Below are 20,358 nucleotides of genomic sequence, written 5' to 3'. Positions count from 1 at the left end.
ATTAACCATTTAATTCCCAATTCCATTCCTACCCTTAATTTCCACAATTTCCCTAATTTTCCAATATCAATAAATCCCAACTCAATTTCCATCTCTCAAAAGACCATTTTTGTGCTAGAAAAATAACAAATTTACAATAAATTACATGGTGACATCCACAAATAAACACTTGCTGATTATAATTTTAATTCCATTTTCTAGCCAGCAAATGCAGAGCTCCAACAAAGTCAGCGAACTGTGAAAAGACAACAAGCTATGCCATTTATATTCTTATTCTTAATTTCTATTTCAACGCATTAAAAGAAGTAACACAAATCACATTTTCAGCCATAGAAACACGTAAATGACACTAGAAATAAAATTATTAGGCAATAAAATCTAATTTATTGAATAGTTGGAATCGCTACTTATAAAAATGTAAAGAATGGCACTTTTTTGTTCCACATTTGATGCTGCTGTTTTTGCAAGTTATTTCCAGTTATATCGTTTACTATTTGTTTTGTCTTATGAATTTAATGACTAGGGAATGGAAATAGGGGTAAGGTGGAGGATATAAAGCATTGAATTGGAAAATTTTATTGACAAATAATGCAAATTAATCAAAATTAAATTCAAACAATATGTTCTATCTTGCTGAGGATTCAGGTGACTTTTGTGTTTGATTTGAAAGGGGAGGAGGATGGATGGGAGGTGGTTTGGGATTATGAAGGTTAGGGACCGACTCAAAACAGACGTGACTTTGGCATGGTGCCGTAAATAAGTCGAATTCAAGACAATATCAAAGTCACGCCGCCTCGAATCCATGCATATGTCCAGATTTTTGATCAATTAACAAATTGGTCTTATTCAGACAAAAGAAATCGACCCCAGATCATCAATAAGAAGACTTGTAATTTTCAATCCAACTATGTAACACAACTGTTGCGGGAAGCTCACGCACTGTTGTATTTTATTAAAGTTTCTCATGTTCTCTCCAATTTGGATGTTTTTCTTCTAGTTACACGAGGCATAATAAATGTTTGTTTTGTTTTTGACATTTTAATTGCTTTAATTGAGATTGTTTCTTATTTTTAATAATGAAACATGTGATGCTTAATATGCGCGGAATATTTACACTTGTTAGATGAAATTTTGTTAATTTATAGTGACCTTTTGTGACCTTTGGTTACTTATTACTTGGTGAAGGTGCTTGAGGGCCTGTTGCTGCATTTAGAGTTCGATGGAAGCTGGATCTGCCTTTAGATAGCTGCTGCCAGTTTCTATTTCCTAGCATTAGTGCATCGTTGCTCACACAGTAATCTCATTAGCTCTTGGGTCTTCCATTGTGGCATTTTGGGAAGAGTTCTGGTTTATTAGTTTGAAATGGGGTTTGGACGTTTGTCTGACCCTTACCCTAATAGCTTGTAAGTCTGCTTTTAGGTAGTAGGAGCTATTTACCATGAATTGATGCTTTTAGACTGTTAAGGATAAGCATCTAGATCCAATAATTTCTTCAAGTTAACTGTTCAATCCTAACATCAACCCTAACAAACAAAGAAACCACTTTCAGGTACCATGGTGGTCTATCTATGCCATGAAATCATCCACTTTGCCTGCTAGTGAAAACTGCAACAATTACATCCATTTACAATCATTTTCAACACCTTATTAATACTTTTATGCATCATTTGATTACATAAAATTAGATTTAAATCACATATACACGGTCAATGTGGTAAATGGTAACACCATAGGGTAATATAATTGGATTTGCGTGTCATAAAGTATTTGATTGCATCCGATTAGGCTTTATTATGGAAATTGTTTAATCATTAGTCTGATAATTATTTTTTTTTGAGTTTTTAATTAACTTTTGGATGAGGTGAGGAGTGGTGGGGAGGGAATTGGACCTCATGAAGCCCTTGATGGATATGCCTCTGTCAATAAGCCTCATTTACAGCACAACATTCCTCAAAAATACCAACAAAATCAAAACAAACAAAATCAAAAGTTTTCCCACACCATTGCGTCACATCTTTACCTTCATTCAGACATAACGTTTCCCATATTAATCTCATGTGTCTCATTACTGCAGAAAATTGGCCGTTTACAAGTTGTCTTATGTGCGTGATGTTAAAGAATCAATGTTTACAACAACAAAAGGTCAGTCACTAAAAATCCACAAATAATATTTTAAATCAGACAGTCGTGAAGCACAATTCAAGATTGTCACTAGCCCCGGAATGTATATTAAGGAAATTACAGTATTTATCGTTGTCTTGTTGGCAGCAAAATACTTCTGGCGTAAACGGAGATTCTTCTATTTGGCATCGAAAATTCCAAGAAGTAATTTTGATTTTTCATTAAAAGGAATTTATGAATTTCTCACAGCGGATAGTAAGAAGATATTTGAGCAGATTTATGGCAGCATTAAAGGCATTGATGGTATTGCAAAGACATGGCTCGGTCCGGTTCTGTTTGTGATTGCAAATGATCCAGAAGATGTGAAAATCATATGGAACTCAAAGGAATGCTATGACAAGCCATACTTTGTAAAATTTGCTGGAATTTATGAAGGATCACTTTTTGGAAGTATGACTGCATGGCATACGCATCGTAAAATTTTAGATCCATATTTTGGCAATCAAAAACTCAAAAACTTCCTTCCAATTTTTGATGAAAAGTCAAAAGTTTTAACGAGAAAAGTTAGTGAAAAGCTTGGTACGGGAGAATTTGATGTTTTTCATTACATGACGGCATTGACTTTAGAGACAATTTTGAATGCTATGGAACTGAATGCGGATATACAGAATTTAGAGGAAATAAAACGAGATCTTACCATTAAGGGATTAGAGAGGTAAGTCAATTAACCTTAAATGTTAAGCTTAATCTTCAACTTTTGTCATTCCAGAGCCAGCAAAATGATCACAAAACGAATATTCAGCTTCTGGCTGCATCCCGAGTTCATCTATAAACGAACAAAATATTTTGTGGCTGAAATGAAAGCAAAATCACATTCAGCATTCACATATGTTGATGATGTGATTGAAAATATTCGAGAAAATATTGATACTGGTGAGGAAGTGAATATTAAGCCGACTAGCTTCATGCGTGCTTTATTGGATTCGAAGCATAATTTCAGTAAGGATGAGATTGACGATGAGATTAGAACGCTTTTGATTGCTGTAAGTAGATTTGTTGATTGTGGTTGATTTATGACTGAATAACAGGCTGGAAAGCACATGATGTGGATATGGGCATGATTATGGCTTATGTCATGTGCTTTCTAGGACATGGGACAGTAAAATTCTGTGAAATTCGGTCCAAACCTCATTAATTCCTCAATTTCCAAACTTTTATCCAGGCACAAGACACATCAGCCCTAGCCATGTCCTCAGCCCTCCTTCTCCTAGCAATGCACAAAGATGCTCAAGACAAAATCGTTGCCGAACTCCATGAAGTTCTTGGAAAGTCACCAAACGCACCGTTCATTGACTTTGAGAAGCTAAATGAACTTCAATACACAGAAATGGTCATAAATGAAACGATGAGATTAATGCCTGTAGTTCCATTTGTAGCTAGACGAGTTGAAAGTGAAGTTGCAGTCACTAAAGGATATATAATTCCAGCAGATGCAAATATTTTTGTTCCAATTTATGGAATTCATAGAAATAAAACAATTTGGGGCGATGATGCTGAACAATTTAGACCAGAAAGATTTGAGAAGGAAAATTTCTCGAAAATTCATCCGTATGCATTTATTCCGTTTACAAGAGGACCAAGAATGTGCCTTGGATATCGATATGCAATGGCATTGATGAAAGTTCAACTTGCAAACTTTTTGATGCGTTATGAAGTTGACACAAGCCTTAAATACGAGGAATTGGAATTTGAGTTGAATGTGACTTTGAATGTTTGTCAAGGATTAATGATTAGCATAAAGGAGAGGAAATGAAAAAATTTTGTTGGAAGTGGATTAGGATATTTTTGTGATTTTATATGACATAAATTGTGATTTACTAAATGAGTTTTGATGACTTATCATTTTTATTGGCTTTAAAATGAATTTATGAAATAAATGAAATTTTCAACAACTAAGCTTTGGTTCCATTTCATTATTATATCCTACAATGCGCAATATGCATCCATAATATCAATATCAGAGCTCGATTCTGAGTCTCCTCGAAGGCGTCTTGGTTTGAGTTGAGTCAAGTCGATTCAAGCCGACTCAATTCGACTTCTAGTGTGTCGACTTCGAGCTCTGTATAATATACGCAATTGGACGTAATATGGACTTAATTTTGCCAAAGTTTCAGAACAATCAGACACTTTATGTAGTGGTATTTCAGTCAAACAAGCGCTATGTCACTGCGTTAACAGAAAATCGTCAAAATTACATGAAATTGGTCTGATTGCTTTCAAATTTTAGGACAATAAATGAGATTTGCCGCAGATTTTCACTCGGAATTCCATGTCTATTACTCACTATACTCATTCTTACTGATACGAAAGCACGAAGTCGACTCTAGTTTTGTATGAAATCGAGTTGACTTGACTTTAATTTTTCATACAAAATCCGACGCAAATCGACTTGACTTCACACAAAATCCAAATCAATTTCCAGCTCTGAAAAGTACTAAAGATGAACTCCGTTCATAATTTAGCCATTAGCATATTCATTTTTGACTAACAATCCAAATGAAGCTATCGTGACTCGCTAAAATTATGATATACATAAGGTCAAAAACAATTACATCTGTTAATTATTATTTTCGTTACATAAGATATATTGTGTCAACAAATTAAGACCATTTAAAGCTGATTATTAGACCCTTCAATTATTACTACACAGAGTTGGCAATTTGGCAATAGGTAATTTGTATGTCTAAGTAATAGTCAATGAAAAAGGTAGCTAGGAACACTATCTAAATTAGATCATTGATCACAATTGATCTGTCTGGTCAGTGAATTGAGTAAGATTCAGCCAGTGTTCTAAATTTCAGTTCGTCAGATGGTTTGTCAATAGCTCATCAATAGTTCGTCTAAGACAGTAATGGACAACATTTCTGCAACCAAAAGTTTTTGGAAATGCCATGAAATGTATGTCGTTTGCGGTCTCGGTCGAAGTTCATCACTTAAGTGTGTCGCGAAAAATAAAAGGTTGTCTACCTTTAAAACAGGGACATATCCAGTCGGAGGGAATTTTGGTGTCAATCCTATAGGGAAAAGCAGGCTTGAACATCGCAATACATCTCTAGCTTCAAGTCTGCCTTTTTTGTCTCCAGCCCTACATTCTTGAACGAACCTCAAAATTAAGTAATTTAATAAGCTCAAATATCTCAATTTCCATCTCTGTCAATACACCACCAAAAGCAATAAGTTCCAATCTTTTTTTAAAAAAAAACTCCCTCATTAATTTTTTTCGTTCATTGTTTCAGTAATTCCAGCACAAAAATTCGTAAAAAATCTGCGTTAACATGTGAATTACCATAAAGTCGACATGACAGTTTTTGCTTTACACTCGACACAATAAGTTGCGGGAATAATGATTGTCACAGAAATTTTATTTTTTGTTACTCTATTTATGGCCATAAAGCTGTTGTGGCAGCAACGACGTTTCTTGTATTTGGCATCAAAAATACCAAAAAGTAATTTTGATTTTTCGGTTAAAGGAATTTACAAATTCCTCACAGCTGACAGTAAAGAGTTATTTGAAATGAGTTACGATAGCTTTAATGACACAGAAGGAACTGTAAAGACATGGCTCGGGCATGTGCTAATGGTGATTCTTGGAAATCCAGAGGATGTGAAAATTGTGATGAAATCTAAAGACTGCATTGACAAGCCTAAATTTATGAAATTTTTTCGAGCTCCAGAAGGAGTTCTGTTCGGTGATTATGAGCCGTGGCATGCACATAGAAAGATTTTGAATCCATACTTTAATGTTCAAGGTGTTAAAGCATTTATTCCTTTATTTAATGAGAAATCAAAGAAGTTAATGGAGTGTATTAAGGTTATGGAAGGAAAAGGTGAATTTGATGTGTTTTACTACCTGACTGCATTGGCATTGGAGACAGTTATGAAAGTTATGGATTATGACACAGAAATTATCAATACAGGAAAAGAAAGTCGTGAAGATTATGTGAAGCATTTGAGAGAGTGAGTATTGAGGAGTGTTTGGGACTGGGGATAAGTAGCTGTAGTGTCTGAGCGAAGTGGAATCTAGGGTATCGAGCCTTATACAGGCAAATCTGCCAGTGTGATTGTTAGGCCTTTGTGGCAGAGTGATTAGGTATTAGACTGGGTATCTGTATGATTTTTTTGTGAGTAAGTGGGATCGATTCCTACCAGAGACCTACCTACTAGATTTTACAATATTAAGACGCTAGAAAAGTGTTATCCAAACTTTTTTGTGACATGGCACATCTTAGTCGTAAGTCACGTTCGAAATCCTACACTAGAGTGCCGTGGAACACAGTTTGGACAATACTGGGCTAGAACAATGGTGGGCAACATGTGAGCTACGGTACATTAGTGTGTCTCCAAGAATTTTGAGAAATGTCATGAGCCTTATGCCTTAACCAGTTTCGATCGTGGCTTACCTCCAATATATCCTCGAAAAATAGAAGGTTGCCCACCGCTGACCTATAACACGCTCTAACCATCAATTACTAATTCACATTCCCATCTCCACATTTCCACAGTTTCCTAAAATCAGTCTCACTAAGAATCTTCAAACCATGGCTTCATCCAGAAATATTGTATCAACAAACAAAGACTTACCAGGAAGAGCAAAAGGCATTAAATCACACAGCATTGCGATTTTCAGCTGAAATTTTGCAGAATATGCGTCAGAAAGTTGAAAATAATGACTTAAAATCCAAAAGCTTCATGAAGGAATTGGTTCTGTCCAATTTATGTGAGAATGAAATTAACGACGAGATTAGGACTCTTATGGTAGCTGTAAGTGATGAATCCTCCTCAAAATAATTCAGAATTACATGTAACCCTATTTATTACAGGCACAAGACACCACAGCACTGTCATCATCCTCAATTCTACTTCTACTCGCAATGTACAAAGACATTCAATCCAAAGTTGTGGCTGAACTCCATCAAGTTTTTGGAAAAACACTGGAAGTGCCGTTTATTGACCATGAGCAGCTCAATGAACTTCAATACCTCGAGCAGGTCATGAATGAAGCGATGAGGCTTACTCCAGTCGTTCCAATAGTCTTCCGACTAGCTAATGACGATGTTACTCTTAGTGATGGAAGTATAGTTCCAAAAGGATCCAACATAATCATTCCAATCCATAGAATTCAAAGAAACAAAAAGTTTTGGGGTGATGATGCTGAACAATTCAGACCCGACAGATTTGAGAAGGAAAATTTAGAGAAAGTTCATCCATATGCATTTATTCCATTCACAAAAGGCTCTAGGATGTGCCTTGGATATCGATATGCAATGACTTTGATGAAAATTCAATTAGCAAACTTCTTATTACGTTATGAAGTTGATACGACGTTGAAATTTGAGGAGTTGGAGTATGAACTGAATACAACTATGAATATATGTCAAGGATACATGATTAGTATTAAAGAGAGGAAGTTGTGAGGTTTTGAGATATTGAAATTTTGTATAGATTATTAAAATTATAATAAAAAGTAGAATTTGAAATGAACAGACGTGTATGGAAGTTAGTGTGCATTCTTAGGTGACATTTGGAGTCAAGTCTCGACCTTCAATCTCCTAAGAGGCCTAAGAGTGTTTCATAATTAATGAATGACCCCAGGCTGAGGAACCAGACTGTGTCGCGGTATTTTTATGCTAATTTACTGGAACCATGCTCCGACTTGGAGCCTAGGTTGCTACAAAAGACCTTCCATCTGACTCTGTTGCTAGCTTTATCACAAAGCTTGTACAAATTCTCAGTTTTGACATTTAACTGGCATTCCTTCAAACAGCGGTATTTGACGGTATAATGCGGAATTTAGTTGTATTTAGAGGCATTTGTGTGGATACTGCGGTATTGCTCCCTAGTTTCTCAGCCTGGGAATGACCCCTTTGCATATCGAGCAACTGATAGTTTTAGTTAACATTTTTCAGACAATTGTCACTAAATTGGGATCAATTCTTCAATTTTGTAGTTATTTCCGAGACTAAAGCTCCCTAAAATGCTTGCACTGCCTCTGATGAGCCATTCTCTCTGACGCAATGCCTGTCACACTTCAAATAATCCCGATTATACAATATTTAAGTACTAACTACTTAGCAGCACAAGGTAGCACAAAATGTAAACACAGAAACTCCAACATATGCATGAGCATCTGAATTACTGAAAATGTTTTACTGGCCAAAACTTAAATTATATATTAAATTATGGATTTATGTTGAATAAATTTACAGCTTGATATAATTTTACTCACATTTCATTATTTTGTGCTAGTTCTCATTTATCACTCCATATACCAAGTTCTACATCCGAAATGATTGTGCTGGAAATTTTAATTTTTACCATCGTCTTTTGGATCCTCAAACACTTTTGGAACAGCAGGCGGTTTTACTATCTGGCATATAAGATTCCAACAAGTACATTTGACTTCTCGTTCCGTGGTATTTACAACTTTATCACAGCAGATTCCAGAATGATGTTGAAGCTTATCAATGAGAGTTTTGAAAACGAAAGTGACATCACTAAGACTTGGCTTGGTAAAGAGCTGTTCATTATTCCAAATAATCCAGATGATGTCAAAATCATCTTCAACTCCAAGCATTGCTATGACAAGCCTAATTTCGTAAAATTCTCATCTGCATTGCCAAAAGGATCGCTTTTCGGTGACCTTGAATATTGGCGATCCCATCGTAAAGTTATGAATCCATTTTTCGGATATCAAGGATTAAGGACTGTAGTTCCAATTTTTAATGAAAAGACAAAAATTCTGATCAAAAGTCTTGAAACTATGGTTGATAAGGAAGCATTTAATATTTTTCATAACATGACAGCGTTGACATTGGAGACTATTATGAAGGTTATGGAATACGATGTGGATATACAGAATCAAGAAGCAACAATTCGGGATGTGTTTATCAAGAATTTAGAGAAGTAGGTTTTTAATAATTTGGTTAATAGTGTGTAGTAGTATTATGAACCTGAGTAGCACAATGTAGTCACTTGTGTATCAAAATGACGCCTTGTCTTACGTAGGAGTACATAAAAGCACATGACGGGTATTTTTTGTCTAATTAGATGCCGTAAAATAAGATTTGTTGCATTTAGCTGCTCGGAAACGTAATAGAAGTCGGGTTGTTATTTAAGGAACGACAACCAGACTTAAAACCTTTAACGTTGTGCTGAAGTCCTCATATTAAGCACATATGGCTTAGAAAACTCGAAAATTCTAGCTTCAGAACGCATGCTTAGTTTAAGCCTGGATTTCACCAAATCTGATCCCAGGACAGGGTCACGTTGGTGTATCTGATCTCAATAACTCAGTGTGTCTGGTCTGAATCTGGATTTAATCAAATCTGGTGCTAGATAGTCGTGGCTCAGGCTTAGTATCAGATTTGGTGAAATCCAGGCTCAGACCAATCACACGTCTGTCGATGGTCAGATTTTCAGCCTTTCCCACGTCATATCCCTTCGAAGAATAATCTTTACATTTTTACCATTTAAATACCTCCTTTATCCCTTCCACAGCTTCACAAAAACTGTATTCATGAGGATGTTCAAATTTTGGCATCATGCAGACATCATCTTCAGAAATTCAAGTCTCTACAAACTGCAACAACATTCAATGTCCAATTGCGCAATGGTCTTTACAAATGACATAATTGAGAACATCCGTACCAAAAGTAACAACAATGAAGTTGAAAAGCCTAAAAGCTTTATGCAGGCTTTAATAAATCCAAAAAGTAATTTTACGGATGATGAAATTAAGGATGAGGTGCATTCGATTGTGCTGGCTGCTCAAGATACATCAGCAATTACATCATCGATGACGCTATTGATGCTTGCTATGTATAAAGATATCCAGCAGAGAATTGTAGACGAGCTGCATCAAATCTTTGGAAAGACACAAGAAACTCCTTATATTGAATTTGAGACATTAAATGAGCTTAATTACTTAGAAATGGTCATAAATGAAGTCATGAGACTTTTCCCAGTAGTTCCATTTGTCGTAAGGCAAGTCGATGAAGAAATGGTCCTCAGTGATATTTATAGGATTCCAGCGAAATCAACAGTTATTGTTCCAATCAGTAGAATTCAAAAAAATAAGAAGTACTGGGGCGTTGATGCAGAAGAATTTAATCCAGAAAGGTTCAGCAAAGAAAATTTTGCCAAGATTCATCCTTATGCTTATCTACCTTTTACGAAAGGTCCACGCATGTGCCTTGGACATCGATATGCGATGATGTTGATGAAGATTCAGCTTGCTAACTTTTTGATGCGTTATGAAGTTGATACGGATTTGAAGTTCGATGAGTTGGAGTTTGGGGTGCAAGTGACGATGACTGTGTGTCAGGGGTATATGATTAAGATTAGGGATAGGAAGTATTAGGGATTGGTTTGGGGTTATTTGGAGTTAGGTCCATATTATTTGAATAAAATTACAATTTTTTGATTTTTTGAATTTTTTTGAATTTTTGGAATTTTTTGAAAATTTGAAAATTTCAACTTTTTCAACTTTTTCAACTTTTTCAACTTTTTCAACTTTTTCAACTTTTTCAACTTTTTCAACTTTTTCAACTTTTTCAACTTTTTCAACTTTTTCAACTTTTTCAACTTTTTCAACTTTTTCAACTTTTTCAACTTTTTCAACTTTTTCAACTTTTTCAACTTAGGTCCATCATTATTTGAATAAAATTACAATTTTTTGAATTTTTTTTTTCAATTTTTTGAATTTTTTTTTTTCAAATTTTTCAACTTTTTCAACTTTTTCAACTTTTTCAACTTTTTCAACTTTTTCAACTTTTTCAACTTTTTCAACTTTTTCAACTTTTTCAACTTTTTCAACTTTTTCAACTTTTTCAACTTTTTCAACTTTTTCAACTTTTTCAACTTTTTCAACTTTTTCAACTTTTTCAACTTTTTCAACTTTTTCAATTTTTTCAACTTTTTCAACTTTTTCAACTTTTTCAACTTTTTCAACTTTTTTCAATTTTTTCAACTTTTTCAACTTTTTCAACTTTTTCAACTTTTTTCAATTTTTGACCTAATTTGCATGGAAGTTATTGACCATGCCTTAATGTATAGCAACCCTTTCTTTAAGAAAATGTGAAAAATCATCAAATAAACAAAAACAAAATTCCTTGAAGGACAAATTTGTTGAAATCATGATACCTTTTAAGACCAACCTCAAATATACATTTTTTAAGTCTTTATCCACATTAAATTTAATGGATCCTGCAAGATGATGAAAAAGAAAGCTAAAGAACCTTCATGGAATGACACGAGCTATATTGGAACCCCAAAAAAATGCCTTTTTGAGGGTGAAGAAAATTTTAATGAAATTTAATGATATTGAAATATTTTGGAACTAAACAAGCTTTTCTGTGGAAACACGTGGAAGCAATAACAAGACAAGGACAACGTAAACCCATTTACTGACTTCACAATCAAATGGAAACAATGAAATTTTCACAAAAAAAAGGTTTTTTTTCGTTCCGGTAATAAGAAGTTCATGAATATTTAAATAGCACATGCATATGCCTCAACTAGAGCTTCTTCTTTCCTCTTCCAATATGTACATAAGAATAATATTAGTCTTAGAATTTGGGTTTCGAACATCTTACAAAAAATTATTCCTGTTTCAATTTTTAAACCTTTTGTCAAAACTTTTTAATTCCTTTTCAGATATTTTGTTTGTATTTTTATGGGGTTTGTGTGGAAATGACGTCTCTTGTGATCTTGTTTGTGCATTCTTGTGATCTTCTTTGTATATTGTTTAGAATATAGCAGATTGCAGACCCAAATACTATGTCTAGCATGTTTGTGGGTTTAGTAACTCAGAGGCGAGAAGTTTGAATAGGTTTGAACCTATTTTTTATAGAACATATAGCACAACTTCAGTCTCCAGCAGTGTTCTTAGTGAAAACAGGTAGCACCACGTGAATTTGAAAGACTTGACGTTTGATTATCCACCGAATCAGATTGACAATCTCCCTAACTCCCCTAGAAGTTACTAGGATGTGATTTAGATGCTTATTCAAAGTTGCTGTGCTGTATCATGCTGGTTTTTGCGTTTACTCGAACATAACCTAGATCAAGGAATGTATAGGTGTCAACGCAGGTTAAACATCACTGATATAGACAGACATTAATATAGACAGACATTTTTGACTTATGACTGAAAATCATGTCCACCTTTGTTTTATCAAACTATTAAGCAGTCAGCCCTGCTTTAAGTGCATTAAAATTTCGTCAAAAATCCAAAATTTATCACATTTGAAGACACATCTGACATTCTTTTGGTACACAGTAGTGCAAATTATCATAGCAAGTCTAAAACTACAATTCCAAAAATACATCACTTCCAAACTGCCCCCTTCTAAAAATTTTCTCATTCTTCCTTGTTTTGGTTTATATTGTGAGGAGATGAAAAAGTTTTATTTTTTATTTTTTTGAAAAAAGAAAAGAAAAGAAGAACAATATGTTTAAATATGAGCTTACACATGCACACGTATGTGGGCACACAATTCTGTATACAGGAAGATAGAAGAGATTTTTAAGTTTAAGACAGTTTTGTAACAATAAATAAAAAAAAAGAAAGTTTTTCTTTTTGTTCTTTTGATTCCTTTTTTTTTTGTGCTAAATTAAACTTTTCGATTTGAGCATTTTATGCAGCACGTTTAGCAGGGGAAATGGTGTTATTTGGGGGTCAGTTGGGATGGTTGAAGGGTTTGACTGTGAATAATTTGTAGCTGAAGATGCGTTTGGTACAGTAGGTGGACAAGGGGGTCCGTGGGGCGTGGAAAGTCCAAATTTAGAAAGGTTTTTGGACTTTTTTACACAAAAAACCTAGAAAATTGAAAGGAAATCCAAGAAAACGGAGGGATGAGGTCTATGGAAGTTGACCAACCCTCCCTCCTTCCTCCTCAATACGCTCCTGATCTCACCTACCCAATTAACCATTTCCAACGAAAAATGCGCCTTCCTTACCATAATTCCAAGAAAAATCCCCAATTTTCATTCCTTTTTCTTCCCAAAACCTTTTCAAACAAAAAATTGAGAAATAACAACAAAAAAGTGTGTTGATGTTTAAAGTTTGAGTTGTAAAAAAGATGAGGAACAGAATGAATTATTATCACAACACGAATAATTTTTGAAGCGAAAGATGAAAATAAATACAGTTTTCGTGCCGTTGATAAAAAGGGCAATTATTCAGTTATGATTAAAAGACATGAAGTTAAAGATGAGAAGTGTATCCGTTAACGGATGAGTTGAACACACTTAAGGAATTAATGTTGGAATTGATCAATTACTTGCTTCCTTTGCTGGGGAGCACGAGGGTCCATTGTTGTTTCAAATTGGTCAATTGATTGTGTCTGAGGATAGTGCTCGAGTGAATCGCTTGAGATGGGCAGGTCATGCATGTACAGAAGCCCACAGTCCTTAAAGTAGCTACTTCAGACTTTGTGAATGACAATTGCCGCCTGCCAATTGCCAATACCAAATGTAATGCTGTTTCTATCGATAGCTTCTTTCCAGGAGTTTTTCGGTCTAGAATCTGGGATATTTTTTCAATTATTGGCGATTATGTCAATGGCAGTGTAAGGGCTCTGTGGTCGAGTGGCTAGGAAACATATCGGATCCCTGCAAATTCTCATGTTTTTTGGGTTCGATTCCCATCAGGAGCAAATTTCTCAGTCATTACACTGAACTGTTTAAGCGAGATAAGTGAAGAAGGCTTCATAAAGCATTTAAGGTTATTTTGCCTACATATGGAGGCAGTTTCCGTGTAGTGTTAATAAAATAGCTTTAGAGGAGCATTGAAAGCTCAATGCCGGAACCTTCTTCATTCATGTCGCTCAGGTAGACGACACTCAACGTCCTTTAAACTCCAACAATTCACAACATCATCAAACGTCCCAAAAAACTACAAACTTACCAATTCAAAAAGCATAAAAGCTCCTAAAAACTAAATAAAAATTGCAAACTAAAGTCCTCAAGAACTTAACTTAATCATTTTCATTTCATACACAAAGTCCTCAAAGAAAAGCTCATGACATTCTTACTGACATCAATTCTTATTCACCATTTGATGCTTATAAATTAATAAACTTTTCAATTTTTTTTCTCCTCTTTTCATTCTTTTGAAGAAAAAATTGAACACAAAGAAAACTTTTCATTGAGGAACTTTCCTTTAGTTCCACAAAGAGGAATAAAAATTCAATAGAATTGTTGCCATACAGGAGAAACTTTCAAAGTAAAATAACCATAAACTTGTTTTTAATTCTCATAAATATGTTGTTTCTCTTTTTTTTTTTTGGGGCATGAATGTGAAGTAAAGGAATGGGTTGAATTTTGGGGTATGTTGGTTGTTTTTGGGGAAAATAAGGGGCAAGTTTGCATAGTTTTTTGGTCAAAATTTGTGAGAAATTAAGGAAGATTAAGGGATTCTCAACTCTTTTAACAACTTTTCTACCTCATTGGGGTCAAATTGTCTGTTTTGGACCGATGTTCCGATTCTTTTCGGAAGAAAAATCCTAATGCGTAACCTAGCACAGGTGCATATTCAAGAAAGGAGGGGACGATACAAGGGGGAAGGGGAAGGGGAAAGAAGGAACGATTGAAAGGATGATTGAAAGGACGAGGGAAGGGATGAGGGAAGGGATGGGGAATGGTATGAGGGAATGGGATGAGGGAATGAGATGAAATGCCCATTTGGTGGTCAAAAAGGGGAAATTTTTCAATTTGCTAGAGTTTTATGTCAATAGTCCCAAAACCATCCCTAAATTTTGCCCCAACCCCTTTGCAGCTTTTAAAAAAATCAAGAAAATCTCAAAAACCATTCCAAAAAGTCATCAAACCTCCCAAAAAATCGAATTCACCTTGATTCTCCCACTGATAATATCCAACTGCTTGCCAATTTACTAAACACATTCTATACACATTTACTGGTACATCTACCAATAAAACTATCATAAATAATTAATAATAATAGAAAATTGTGTAAAAAGAATAGAAACTAGTTGAGGTAAATGAGAGTCCACTTAAAGGCAATTGAGGACGAAGAAAGAAGCTCAAAAACTTTTCTTTCCCTTCAGCATTTTTACTTTCATTGGCATGGCTAGAGCAATACGTGAACATGTATGAAATATTAAATGAAAATGTGTATGAAGAAAACTAATTTAATAAATGATGAAAGTTTTTCATGTGAAGAGCGGCTGCTGCTTTTGCTACTTTTTTTTTTCTTTTTTCCTTTTTCACACTATGAATGTGATTGTATAGAAGTGGATATGAAGAACAGAAGAAATGGCACTTTGAGGAAGGAGAGAAGAATTTATTTTATTTTATGAGTGAAACTTTAAGAAGAAGTCGCAATGGGAAATTTACTGTACGGTGTTGTTGTATGAAGGAGATTTAGACGCATTTATTGGTGCTGTTACTGAGATTTGGGGCTGTGGGGAAAGAAATTGTTGGAAGTAAATGACTGAGAATTGACATATTTTAGTCTAAACTGCTATAAAATGTCAAAATCTTGGTCGAAATTGCTGTAAAATGTCGACACTTGGTCGAAACTGCTACAAAATGACGACACTTGATCGAAACTGCTATAAAATGACGACACTTGATCGAAACTGCTGTAAAATGACGACACTTGATCAAAACTGCTGTAAAATGACGACACTTGATTGAAACTGCGGTAAAATGACGACACTTGATCGAAACTGCTATAAAATGACGACACTTGATCTAAACTGCTACAAAATGACGACACTTGATTGAAACTGCTATAAAATGACGACACTTGATCGAAACTGCTGTAAAATTACGACATATGATCGAAACTGCTGTAAAATGACGACACTTGATTGAAACTGCTATAAAATGACGACACTTGATCGAAGCTGCTATAAAATGACGACACTTGATCGAAACTGCTATAAATTGCCGACACTTGGTCGAAACTGCTTTAAAATGACGACACTTGATCGAAACTGCAAAAAAATGACGACACTTGATCGAAACTGCTATAAAATGTCGAATCTTAGCCAAAACTGCTATAAAATTCCAATTCTTGACGTCTCAGCCATCCAGACACAACCTTCAGCATCACCACAATCTCTAAACTTCATGCTAACACTGAACATGAAGGATAAACTTATTTATAGATTTATAGTCAAAGTCTCAATGTTCGTCCCCTGTGTCGATATAAAATTATGACATGAAACATTTAATAAGGAAGTGGAGAAGTAAAAAGTTTACAATTTCAAAGTCATTTCCTTTACATAAATTTAAGGCGATAAAATTCTTCTTAATAAAAAAATAAAAATTCAAGCACTCCTTGAACCTATGCAAATTGTGGGGAATCTCATTAATTTACAGCAATTTTAAAATTGTATACAAGCAGTCGACATGAAGCATGTTGTGCTTTTTAAGTTTTTTTCCTTAAAAGATCAAAGAATTTTTGAGAAAAAGACACAAAATGTTCTTGTCTAATAGAATAAAGAGTCTTTGAACTTCTTGGAAGGTTTGAGGACATTAAAATTGGATTATGTCTGTAAATTGTGTTGTCAACGATGTTCCTACACATTTGGACATAACATAAATATTTCTTTAAAAATTTCTGTTTCATTATTGTCGATGAAAAGGAAACAAAAAAGAACGAAGGAAATGAGCATTGTTGGTATTTCTTTTGAAGGGTCAATTGATGGTTTTTGATGCTTGATTGTCAAGTTGTCGGTCAATATGTTGACAATTTGTTGAGGTTCTGGTGAGTTTTGGATGGGGTTTCATTGGAAATGATCAAATGCTGCTTGAAAGGTGATGAACTTGTTTGGGGATCATTAATAAAGGGATGTCCATTATGAATCAGATTCTGACAGCACGGACTGATTGCAATGGCACTGAAACATCGTCGTGTTAATGGTAAGACTCTAGCTTGTCCTACTAGCATCATGACTACTGATTTCGACCTAGTTTTAAGTAAAAAATTGCGGTTCACCGCATCCTGCCGCTCGGCAGAACTTTTGAATCTTCATGCATGTATAAGTCAACTTAAGCGACATTATGAAGAAGGTAGTGATCTAGTGAACAATGAGTATAGCCAGGCTTGACCCTGAAGACACCCCCTTTCTCGATTAAGGCCCTGTTAACTGTCCAAGTAACATTCAAAAATCTGTTAAATGGATCCTTGTGTCACATTGAAAAATCCTTATCTCAGCATCTATTTTGACCAAATTAATCATATTTTATCGATCCAGAAGTTACACATCCATCAAAAAAGTCCATCTCCCAACAATTCACCCCCATATCTAAATTACCAAAGCTACACCATCTCCCATACCAACACTTCCAAAATTCAATCCATTAAATTCATCACAAGCAAGCATCAAAATCTTTAAATCTTCATACTTAAGGTGTTAAGCCTCTCACCATGACATCCTCAAAATCAATCAAACATTTTAAACATGTTGAAAATCAATCTGCATACATTAAAGTCATACACAACGCCAGGTATCTAAGTGAATTATGCCAAAAATATATTTATTCATGCCTCAACCCTTATCACATTTCCTTTCCTTTAACCATATCACTATCATAAAGTGAAATATAGTCTGTTTATCACACAAAAAATACTTTGATGAAAAATAAGAAGCATGTGGGTGTTTAATATATATGAAAAAAACCTGTTACATGACTCAATTTTGTTTGTCACTCACTGAACAGTTTTTTTTTGGCAATAGAGATACTTAGCTGAGGTAAAATATGAATTTTAGATATTTTAAATATTTATGAAATGATCAATAATTTGTCAAGATGAAGGATGAAGTTTTATTAAAGTGAATGTTCAGATTTTGACAATTTATGCTGTTTATAGCCAGTGAGATGAAGAGATGAGAGTGAAAGCTGAAGATAAGAATTATCATCAGTGTTGTACCAGTTCAGACACATCCATATGCTTTTACTAAACTTGCTGGCCTTACAAATCAATTGCGACCCATAACCTCTTTCAGATACCGCCAGAAACTGATCCTATTGCTAATTACCGCATTCCAATTTCCAATTCCAAATGCAATACTGCCCCTATCAACAGCTTCCTTCATGAAGTCTTTTGGTCGTTCTAGATTAAGGGTTATATTCTCAAATATGCTTAATTCCCTGGCCGTACAAATTATTTGTGATCTACTAGTTCCCTCAATAGTGAGTTCAAGTCTCGAGCTCAACGACTTTCCCAGACAGAAACCGAGAACATTTCCAGCAAGCTAGTCAGATGAGATACATTTTGTTGTAACCTAAGCTCCACATTTGAACATAATTACAGTAAGTAGGTCCCAAATCTGAGTCCAACGATTCCTATTCTCGTTGGGGAACCAATTATTAAAGAATTTCCTTGTCATCTCGATCGAGAATCCTCAAAATTATCTGAGCATTGGATGTTTGGACGTCTAGATTAAGTAGTTCATGTCATCTATGATAATCTGGTCATTGAATTTCAAAATAAGTCAACTCAACTCCTCTAGGCTATGAAATTGCGGAACTGGATTTGAAAGTTTGGATATTCATGCGAAAGCCAACGTTAGGAACAGATTCAGGCGACATCAGAGAGAGTCTGTTGATCACAATTGGACTGTACGGCAATTGAAGTGAAGTGAACCCTAGCAGGCAAAAGACGGCTATTACTTACCATACTAGTATTTCTGTACCATAAAAGCATGCTCTTATCCTGTTAGAGGAAGCGATATTTGTGAATTTACTTAAAATTATTCCGATAATTCCCAGAAATTTCATTATAAAACCTTCAAATTATACTCAATAATCCACCCAAAAAAAATCCTAAAATTTTCTAATAAATCAAAATAACTTTCAAGCATGTCAAAAACAAGCATAATTTTTATGATAAAAAAATATGAAAGTCAATCACATCCACAAAATAGAATACAATCAAATAAATGATATTGGCGTAGAATGTTCATGACAGGAAATTAAGATGCCAATAAGCAGTTCCTTCACACATCACAATTCACAATTTCTTGTCTTCATATTACACATATCTATAAGAATCTTCATGTGTGTCAAGTATGCGTGAACATATCATGAAGATTCTTATCTCAATATATATATATATTTTTACCACCTTCTGTTGCCTGCCGCTGGTGCTGTTCATTCAATTGAATACGCGTGTAGATACATCTAACAAAATTACCTTTCACAAGCCTCCCCAAACTTCCATTTTCATCAAACAATTGCTCATCATGTCGCATTCTTCTCAATTTTTGTGTGTATGCCTTACAAATTCTACTTTCGCTGCTGTTGCTGCTTCTTTTTTTGCCAAAAAAAAAATAAAAGTATGTGATATGAATATTTATCATTTATTTTCATCCACTTCCAGCATCCCCCACTCAAACTCCTTGCCAAAACATTCATTCATTCATTCATTCATGCAGAGTTCATACAAACATTCATTTGCTATAGGAAACGTAAGAATCATAAGAACGTGTTGTTTGCTATGTTCTGTACTGAATGTGTTTTGTTATTTCCCATCTTACTTCACTTCACTTTTATTTCAACATAAGTGTTTATGTGTATTTGTGGTTTATGTGAATTCATCATGCGAAATTGCTTACCGATGGATATCCATATATCTCATGATAATCATAAAAATATTTTTCTTTTTTTTTGAATGATGTTGAGGATTTTATTGTCAAAATATTGATTTGGAATTTTACATCTGATTTTTTCATAATCTGTGGTCTTAGTGTTGGGTATTTAGCTGTGACTCTTAGTCAGTGGTGAGCAATTTGTGTTCCGCGGTACACTAAAGCACACTTTAGGCTCTGGAACACTAAAGGCTCTGGCTCCGGATAATTATCCCGAACGACACATTGGGTTCGCAGCTTCTTAGAGTTGTAGCTGGGTTAGAATCCATAAAGGAACAGGCGTCTTATGTGACTTACTACCAGGAAACGATGACAATGCTTAATAACAATTTAACAAGTAACAAGTGAGATAGAAACTCTAACAAATTCATTAAAATTATAAACTACATAAATATGAACTTCATTCTAAGTTTAATGACTTATAAGCACTGACCTTTCAACAAGTGACACATTTTTCAATGACGGCTGATAATGACTCAATGATTATCGATAGACAATTATCTCATTGGTATTACTTTGCGGCATTTAAATAACTTTGTATCAGTGACTTGTA

The 20,358-nt window shown here is 34.6% G+C and overlaps 2 protein-coding genes across 2 annotated transcripts; both read left to right on the top strand.

Annotated features, from left to right (window-relative positions):
- Positions 1-2,222: 2,222 nt before the first annotated feature.
- LOC139095439 (probable cytochrome P450 313a4) lies at positions 2,223-3,943 on the top strand. Its single transcript, XM_070646790.1, has 3 exons — positions 2,223-2,836; positions 2,891-3,164; positions 3,344-3,943. The coding sequence occupies exons 1-3, from the start codon at positions 2,223-2,225 to the stop codon at positions 3,932-3,934; spliced, it is 1,479 nt and encodes a 492-aa protein (XP_070502891.1). The 3' UTR covers positions 3,935-3,943.
- Positions 3,944-5,524: 1,581 nt separating this feature from the next.
- On the top strand, positions 5,525-10,612 carry LOC139095438 (uncharacterized). Its single transcript, XM_070646788.1, has 5 exons — positions 5,525-6,138; positions 6,684-6,942; positions 7,002-7,591; positions 8,428-9,084; positions 9,679-10,612. Exons 1-5 carry the CDS (start codon positions 5,525-5,527, stop codon positions 10,538-10,540), a joined length of 2,982 nt encoding a protein of 993 aa, XP_070502889.1. The 3' UTR covers positions 10,541-10,612.
- The last annotated feature ends 9,746 nt before the right edge of the window (positions 10,613-20,358 follow it).

The sequence above is a fragment of the Chironomus tepperi genome, unplaced genomic scaffold (assembly GCF_022539635.2).
Source record: "Chironomus tepperi strain 1889 unplaced genomic scaffold, CSIRO-AGI_Ctep_v1 contig_364, whole genome shotgun sequence".
Lineage (NCBI taxonomy): Eukaryota > Metazoa > Arthropoda > Insecta > Diptera > Chironomidae > Chironomus > Chironomus tepperi.
The sequence above is the reverse complement of the archived record's forward strand: the minus strand, read 5'-3'. Positions and strand labels throughout refer to the sequence as shown.

Coding starts and splice junctions, on each gene's coding strand:
- LOC139095439 (XM_070646790.1), top strand. CDS start 2,223: ATGTATATTAAGGAAATTACAGTATTTATCGTTGTCTTGTTGGCAGCA. Junction 2,837..2,890: donor ACCATTAAGGGATTAGAGAG/GTAAGTCAATTA, acceptor TTGTCATTCCAG/AGCCAGCAAAATGATCACAA. Junction 3,165..3,343: donor TTAGAACGCTTTTGATTGCT/GTAAGTAGATTT, acceptor ACTTTTATCCAG/GCACAAGACACATCAGCCCT.
- LOC139095438 (XM_070646788.1), top strand. CDS start 5,525: ATGATTGTCACAGAAATTTTATTTTTTGTTACTCTATTTATGGCCATA. Junction 7,592..8,427: donor AGTATTAAAGAGAGGAAGTT/GTGAGGTTTTGA, acceptor ATTTTGTGCTAG/TTCTCATTTATCACTCCATA. Junction 9,085..9,678: donor TTTATCAAGAATTTAGAGAA/GTAGGTTTTTAA, acceptor TCCCTTCCACAG/CTTCACAAAAACTGTATTCA.